The 9106-nt window shown below is 37.9% G+C and overlaps 1 protein-coding gene across 1 annotated transcript; it reads right to left on the bottom strand.

The window, feature by feature from the left end:
- Nucleotides 1-2538: 2538 nt before the first annotated feature.
- Nucleotides 2539-3494, bottom strand: LOC103521776 (multiple C2 and transmembrane domain-containing protein-like). The gene is made up of 2 exons (XM_026832297.1): nucleotides 3354-3494; nucleotides 2539-2836 (listed from the first exon to the last, which is right to left on the bottom strand). The coding sequence occupies exons 1-2, from the start codon at nucleotides 3452-3454 to the stop codon at nucleotides 2698-2700; spliced, it is 240 nt and encodes a 79-aa protein (XP_026688098.1). The 5' UTR covers nucleotides 3455-3494; the 3' UTR covers nucleotides 2539-2697.
- Between the last annotated feature and the right edge of the window lie 5612 nt (nucleotides 3495-9106).

Here is a 9106-nt window from a genome sequence, read left to right as displayed (position 1 = left end):
GCTATATTCCTACCCTATGTTGTGACAACATTGGATGCTATGCATAACCACCAAGCAAATGCTTTCAATTAGTTACTGCTGGTCTTCTAAGTCTAGAGTAGATGATTCAACTTTTGTGGAGAAAGAGGTCAGTTGTCCTGACCGTTTTTAGCACGGACGAACAAAAAATCTCAAGTTACTGCTGGTCTTCTAAGTCTAGAGTAGATGATTCAACTTTTGTGGAGAAAGAGGTCAGTTGTCCTGACCGTTTTTAGCACGGACAAACAAAAAATCTCAGTTCTTATTGGCTGACAAAGCTAGTTAACTTTTCCTAACCTAGTTTTGGGGGCTCGTCCACCAATCAGATCGTTCCCCCCCCCCAATTTCTAATCCAGTTTGCTATATTCCTACCCTATGTTGTGACAACATTGGATGCTATGCATAACCACCAAGCAAATGCTTTCAATTAGTTACTGGTCTTCTAAGTCTAGAGTAGATGATTCAACTTTTATGGAGAAAGAGGTTAGTTGTCCTGACCGTTTTTAGCACGGACGAACAAAAAATCTCGGTTCTTATTGGCTGACAGAGCTAGTTAACTTTTCCTAACCTAGTTTTGGGGGCTCGTCCACCAATCAGATCGTTCGTCCCCCCCCCCAATTTTGATTTGAAATAATAGCATCTACTCGCTACTCGTAGAAAATGCTTGGTTGTTATGCATAGCAATCATTTTGTTGTGGAGGAGGTTGACTTTTCCATCTCTCATGTCTTAAACATCTCAGCACTTGCTGGGAACATGATTCTTATTCTGCTTGCCTCAGAGATGTTTTAATTTAACGTTATTTATACTCGTACTGTCGGCGGAGACTAAAAAGTCCCCCTACGCCAACAGTAATACTTATTAGACAGGCTGTAAGAATTCGGATGTTGAACCTTGGGGGGGGAAATTTATTTGATAAACTGTGTGTGTCTTGACGTTCGCGCCGTCTTGGCATGCTTTAGGACGTGGCCAGAAGTGTGCGCGAAGGTTTTTTTGGGATTCTGTGGTGACATTGAAATTGGAAGATGTTCAAGGTGGTTGTAAAGTTTCTACTGTAGGTTTTGGGTTCTTAAATTGTTTTATTTAAAATACTTTATCCTGTTATGATGCTACTTGTTATGCATAGCAATCATTTTGTTGTGGAGGAGGTTGACTTTTCCATCTCTCATGTCTTAAACATCTCAGCACTTGCTGGGAACATTTTAACGTTTGAGATGTTTTAATTTAACGTTATTTATACTCGTACTGTCGGCGGAGACTAATAAGTCCCCCTACGCCAACAGTTATACTTAGTAGACAGGCTGTAAGAATTCGGATGTTGAACCTTGGAGGGGAAATTTATTTCATAAACTGTGTGTGTCTTGACGTTCGCGCGCGTCTTGGCATGCTTTAGGACGTGGCCAGAAGTGTGCGCGAAGGGTTTTTTGGGATTCTGTGGTGACATTGAAATTGGAAGATGTTCAAGGTGGTTGTAAAGTTTCTGCTGTAGGTTTTGGGTTCTTAAATTGTTTTATTTAAAATACTTCATCATCCTGTTATAATGCTACTTGACACAGTATTCCATTTAGAAAATATCATTTTTTTTTTCTCCTACATTGAAGTAGGATTGATAACTTTCGTAGCTCAGTATCACACTAGACTTGCACACCGAAGTTCCTGGGTTCAATTCCCGATAGGTTTAGCTCTTTTTTCTGCAATTGTGCACCATGCAAAACAACTTGGATGCAGTCTTGGTGTTTTCTTCTTTGTCAGAGTAGGTCTCCACCCTCTCCGCGACCTACAGTATATTATTCCTTCCTAATCTTCTTTCGTACTACTCCTACTCTCATTCTTCCGTTTTCCAATTAAGTATTTATTAAACACTAAACGCGCGGATAAAGGTAATTATGTAGACATGGAGTATTCAGCTAGGTGTAGGAGATACCTACATATACAGGGTGCGCCAGAAAAACACTGACAAAGGCTTAGGGTAGGTAGACCTCATCATTTCCAACAAGGTTCTGTGGGTCATTTTCCTAACTTCGGCTTCGTTTCCGAAGAATGTCCAAAAAACCACCTTTTAAGAAAATGCTGACCTTGTGTCAGTTTTTAGGTCATAACTTTTCCATTCTTGAAAAAACACATCAAACCTGAACTTTGGAAATCAGAGATCAGGTCTATTCGGATCAAAATTTTGTGCTCTGGCTCGTGGTTTTAACAAAAACAGTTTATCGATTAAAATGGAAAATGTGTGACCTAAAAACTGACACAAGGTCAGCATTTTCTTAAAAGGTGGTTTTTTGGACATTCTTCGGAAACGAAGCCGAAGTTAGGAAAATGACCCACAGAACCTTGTTGGAAATGATGAGGTCTACCTACCCTAAGCCGTTGTCAGTGTTTTTCTGGCGCACCCTGTATATGTAGGTATCTCCTAGACCTAGCTAAATACCATGACTACATAATTACCTTTATCCGCGCGTTTAGTTTTTTTTACTATTATTTTTTTTTAATAGGACCCATAGTTTAATAAATGAATTTCCTTTAATGTGTTCAACATGTTTGCCAAATTTCAATCAAAATCAGACAAACCGTTTGGAAGTTATGGTCAAACAAACGAACTAAAAATTTACGGAGAAACCATAGGAGACTAAATCGCCGTGCAGTGGTTAAAACTTGGAATTCACTTCTTTCGTTCAAAGCTTTCAACTCACCACATAGCCTTTGAGGAAAATCAGCAGTAGAGCGATGGGTACCATGTATGGTTCAAAATAATAGCATAGTATTATGAACAGGATGACCGCTATCAAACTTTTCAGTGTGGATTCCCATTCGAAACAGTCTCTGTAACAGAAGCAAATGACAGGAAATTTAGAATACATACTTTTCCTTTTATGGTGCTCCTTGGCATAGTATTCCGTTTAGGATAAGAAGCAAATGAGTAATGTTTTCGGTCAGTCAGCGGTAGGGTTGCCAATTGTCCCGTATTTCCCGGTATATCCCGCATTTTTTTTTTAATGTCCCACCTGGAAAAGCCTCTGTCCCGGGTAATGCCTTCAGGCGCACTCCATTTGTTAAAGGTTTAGGTTTACCTTGCCCTTGGGTTCAATTTAATTTAAAGAAACCATATTTATTTAGTTAGTTATTCATATGTCTTTTTTTGGGGACATTCCGTTTTTTTTTTTTTTTTTTTTTTGAAATGTCCTCCCCGGACAGGCCTCTGTCCTGGGGGTTTTAACCCATTTTTGACAAAATAAATAAATAATAATAATTATAATTTATTCCGTAAATGCGAAAACAAATCTGGCAACCCTAGTCAGCGGATACATTAGCAAAACGATGTTGTTAGGGTTATACTTACTGTAGAAATATTCCTATATCATAGAACCACATCACAATTACTTTCAGTCTCATAACATTTCGTACGAACACTTGGCGTTTGAATTTGCCTTCGGTTTGCATGTATTTTTCTTCTTTCGGATTCAAAGTACGAATACACGCGCGAATCTGAAAAATGAAGGAAAGGACATTTTAGAAAAAATAATAATAATAATAGTTCCTCAAGTTCTAGCTACCTTTTGATTATTGTTTGTCATTGATTATTGTTTGTAATAATAATAAAAAAAATAATAATTAAATATAATATTTATATTAATCATGTGTACTAATAGATGAATGCTCGTTTTTTGTTTCAGGTTCAAGAATTGGCCGATAGAAGATTATGTCACGATTTGCTACAAAGTCTTAATCCAATACATACACCTACGTATGCAGAATCAGTCGAGTTTAATTTTTTCCACACCATCCGTTCAATAACGACTTGATTAAGGACGCTAAAGTCAGAGTAAGTTATATGTGAGTAGCTAGTGCAAGTGAGCATGTTTATGTTTGTATTTGGAGATGGTACATTGCTGGTTACAGATTGTGCATATACCTATTTTTTGTCTCCAGGGTATGTACTCCTTGATACAGGGTGATCCTGACTAGCTTATCTGAAGCTACCTGAAGCTGACTAATTGTTCAAACTTTATACAGGGGGGCATCATACTTTAAATATTCTTTTTGGGAATTTGCGCTTCTGAACTCTTTGTAGAAAGTGTTGAAATGTGCTTCTCTGGGGGTACATGAAACAGTTCATCTTTTATCTGTATAAATACCTGTTGTTCTATATAGATTATGAGACAATATATGAAAAAATATTCTATGTGACTAATTAACTAATAGATATTTAATTACTTGTATGCACCTAGGTACTTCTTGTAGTCTTAAGATATTTAGTTTCCTTCTCTTCTTCTAAGTAGGTACATACATGTCTATCAAAAGTTTTACAAGTACCTATATTAGGTTCATCGTTTATTATTTTTTTTTTCTTTTTCCCTTTTTTTTTCCTTTTAGAGTTACCTAACTAGTATAAGAAAAAGTATCAGAAAAATTCATTTAGAATATTTGCCCTGTAATTCAGTGCCAATTCAATAAACACAGCTGTTAGATTATATGGGACGCATTGTATGATATCAGACTGTATATTATACCCTGAATTTGCAATACACTGATAATGTCGCTTGTGTCAGTGCAGAACCCATCATAGGTGGAGTATCTTTTGTCTGACCCCGATCCCGTATAGGAAATCAGACCCAAGTCTGACCAATAGTAGATAAAGCCCGGCCATTCACTATCAGGTAAACCTGACAGGTCGCCTGAGAGCCTTATTATTATTGCTGCCATACACTATTAGGTAAACCTGACAGGCGCACCTGTACAGATCGGCCTAATAGTGAAATCAGACCATTTGCTTAGCTATACTCCGTAGGATATTTCCAAGTATGAGGAATCTTATGAATGAATCAACATCCATTGAGGGAGAAAACAATGAGTGAAATGAATGTCTGACTCATGATGTCTTTCATAAGATTCTTGCGATTCATATGTACGTAACTACATAACAGAACTGTAGTAGTCTAATGTCTTAAAATGAAGTTGTGTATCTCAGATACAGCTCAAGCATTGTTTCTTAACTTTAAAAACATTCAATACCCTACTTGTCAGGTCTACTAGATAGTGAATGGCCATGGGCCAGCCTAAGAAACAATTTGTTTCTCCACAACTCCTGAACGGTTTGTCCAATTCTAATAAAATTTGGACCTTTTTCTTCTGACCACAATCATCCTTTTTTACTCCTTTACTACCTAGAACCGTGCCTCTAAGTATATCGCATAACAATAATAATTATATGTATTGTGTATTCAGTTGTTGTGTTGGGGAGTTCAGATTTTCTCTGACGCCAATGGCATAATAGTTCTATCACCATCACCTTTATCATATGTATATCGTGATGAGAAAATTATTCTTTGTCTAAATCTATCATGTGATCAATTTACTATAGGGTTCACCAAAGTGCGCTAACATATCTTGAACAAAGTACCTAATTGAAAATCGGCCGGTGATGCCACAGTCATACCCAGTATTCTAACCCCTCTACAGTCTAACTAAAGTTACTCATGTGATTCATCATGGTTCTTATGGAACTTCTCCGCATTCCTCCGGATTTCCTAATCACCCTGTCTTCTTCTTCTAGTAACATGTCCATTACTGAACGTTGGTAATCAAATTGGCTAATCTTATTGGATTTTGAACTATTTGATGATGTATAGGGATGTGTTTGTTTCTTGATACCATTCTCTCAGGTTCTGCATCCAATACGTTCGTTTTCTCCCTCGTCCTCTTCTTCTTCTTTCTGAGGATCCTTTCCCTGTATCCACAGTTAAATCATATCACCCTGTATCCACAGTTAAATCATATCACCCTGTATCCACAGTTAAATCATACCACCCTGTATCCACAGTTAAATCATACCACCCTGTATCCACAGTTAAATCATATTCGTTTTCCATACAGTCTGTTCATAAAGTCTTTGGCCTATAAGAAACTAGAAATAAATATAGGCTTGTATACAAAATTTCAAAAATTAAGGTGGGGGGAGTTTATGAACACACTGTATACCAGGGGTGGCCAAACCGGGAACCGCGGTTCCCATGGGAACCGCGAGCCCATTTTGAGGGAACCGCAAGCTTATTTTGAGGGAACAAAAAAAAAAAAAAAAAAGGAAAAATTATTTTTTTGAGGATGGGTAGTCAAATACAACTGACTTCACATTGAATCATTATATAAAACAACTAACTATACGGATTTATGGATCTAATGTTTCATCGGCTACATATAGTAGACCAAAAATTGCTGTTTCATGGTTTATCGGCTCTATGGACTCATGCTAAATGTGCCTTTTTGACCCAGCTTGTAGTGTGCTGAGGAATAGGGATAACTTACCACGACCTAACACAGACAAAATGTTAATTTTATAATGAGTATGGCAAGTCAGTCATGTCGACTTTGGCGTTCTCATCTCTTAGCCTTCTGGACGTGCGGTTTTCGAAGTTTATGGCGGTTGAGTGCGGTATGCAACACAATACAACGTTACAGCCCACTCTCACAGTCTACCATGCGCGTATGTATCGCATTGATACGATAACATCGCGTATGTGTCTCGCTTGTATCTTCTATACGGTTCAGAGTGGCTGCTAATGAGGCGGGTTATTTATCTATGATCCTCTTTATACTTTTGAGAATTATTGTAGCTTTACTAAGGCCTATCATTTCTATTTCCTCGTTTTTGCTCACAGTTAGCAATATTAATTGAGTGTGATGAAAAGCACAGGAGATGGAGCATGTTTCAGCTGATGACGTCTGATCTCCCTTATGCGATTTATGGAACGAGAAATATCTTAGAATGGGTCGAGAGAACCCTCTAGCATAGAAAGTGAATTTCCAGTCTGTAGTCTCACCGTGTAGAATAGTATGTTAATTAAAAGTATGGGTCGAAAATTAGATCCATTAATTAATCCCTCACAAAATAGCAATAGTAGATAAATATAATGACGTCCACGAAAATTCAATCTCCATAACTTTTTAATTTCCTCCCCTCTTTTAATAATACTATCTTCCCTTCTTTTGACCGTTTTTCTAGTAATAGCAAGGTAGTCATTCGTCCATGGACTTGGTTTTTATTATCTTAGATCACTGGAGTTTTGCACAAAACCGCTGATTTTTTCGACATCCATGTTCTCTTATTACATGGGTTTCTTATGTAATGAATGAAGTGACAGGCATTACCTCTATCTCCTTTCATCTCTCATAAGAAAAAGCCGCATTGTCCTGTGATTTAGGCACTGATTGAATCAATCTCTAATGTAATATGACGCTATTAGTCTCTCTTTCTCTCCAACTCCCCTGATCTTGGTTAAATTTGCCTGAAATTGCTGCGGTAAGGAGCAGATAGTGATACAAAGATGAGATTTCTGCGCCCCTGACTAGTCCGCTTGGCGGTACGTCTCTATCAAACTAAAGAATTATAATGTCGGCTCGTATCTTTACAAACAAGAAGATATGAGTGCGTTGTACACAATTGATGAACGATAGATGTGATCATACGTCTATAAAGTTTGTACAAACTGGACCCAACACATATTGGCGTACAAACGTGAAGCTTGGTGGGTGGGACTAGATACTCCATTGTACGGCGTTCGAACGTAACCAAATGGTTTGATGATCAAAGCACGGCGTCAGGACAGTGTAAACTTGAGATGGTAGCTTGTCACCAATTGATGAGTCTGCGCCGCTGTACGAAAAGCTTCGAATGACACGAATGTCCGTACTGAAGACATGTGTGAGGTGCCTGTTACCGACTTTAGCCTAGCATCCGAATTTGCTTCCCTGGTATTTGTTTGCACTACTCCGGATTAACTGTAGCTTTAATACTACGCAATGTATGAAAGGAAGGATGTCCTCGTAGCCTCAGTTTTACCGCGAATAGGCTGTGTTAGCTCATTGCTAATAACTCCGATCACATTATCCTAGACGCATGTTCCTTCCCTAAATCTTTTCGATCAATACATGTCTATACTGGCCTGTATAATTCAGCGGGGGAGGATTCATTTTGGTCGATAGGCGTCTGTAGTGGATAACTCATTCATGCATGCCAATAGTACAGTCACTAAGTCCTCATATGTTGTGTATAGCATTGTCTATCCTCGTATTTACATAGATGTAATTTATTTATCAGTTGGTAGTTTCAACTAGTTGCAGCATTACGATATCGTGAGCGTGGGTGGAACTACAAGGGGCTTGTCGTAATGGAAGATTTATATCAGTATTGCCACACCCACCATGGATGATGAGCATGCAAATAATACAAGACAGCGTCTGGTTGTTTTTGTACTTTCATGGGTTTCTTCTCTTTCTTCTTTTGTCGTACTATTGTGCTTATACCATCGACTAGCGTCAAGACATATTGAATATTTGAAATTTTATATCAGATCTGTAATTGCTTATCTCTTGCGCGTACTTTTCAAAGTAATAGTTACACTCCATTCAGTACTTTTCTCTAGAACTAATAAGGAGGTCATATAATTTTTCAGCATGGTCCTATGGTGTGAGGAGCGCGTCACGACAAGAATCAAAGTTTTATAGAGTGATAGGACAAAGTAATAAGAACCTCTGAGATTTTCTTCTTTTGTACTTCCTTCTTGTCTTTCTTTCTTTTAGTACCAAGTATTATTTACTTATAATAGTATATGGACTATTTAATTTAATCCGAATCGTCTTTGTATGTATCTCTTGCGCTTACTTGTATGGTGCCATACAGACATACTAGATATTACTCGACGTTGAGACATACATCTTCTTTCAATGACAGTATGGTCCGTCCCCACCGTCTGAAAAAAGCAACGCCAAGGGAAGAATTGAAAAGTTTCACAAGCTCCAACGCGGGGGGGGTTGGGGTTTGTGGGTTTCTTATTTTTTATTGAGTGGTTAAAAACACGATTCGGTAAAAAGAAATAAGACTTACAGTAGACGGTTGAAGACCTTTTAGGTGAAGTATGCTACATGAATAATTCATAATGCGTTAGCATTTTAGGGCTAGGAGCTCGCGCCAGTTCGCTTTTGATTTGATTTTGACAAGGGAGATACTATCCAATGGAGGATGGATAGTTTATAAGTTTTTAATTTTATAGAGGTAATCCATGAGTTATTCCCATGTAAACGTGAAATAAAAAGAGC

This window comes from Diaphorina citri, unplaced genomic scaffold (genome assembly GCF_000475195.1).
Source record: "Diaphorina citri unplaced genomic scaffold, Diaci psyllid genome assembly version 1.1 scaffold5905, whole genome shotgun sequence".
NCBI lineage: Eukaryota > Metazoa > Arthropoda > Insecta > Hemiptera > Psyllidae > Diaphorina > Diaphorina citri.
Note: the sequence above shows the minus strand (reverse complement) of the source record. Positions and strands in the feature narration are given on the sequence as shown.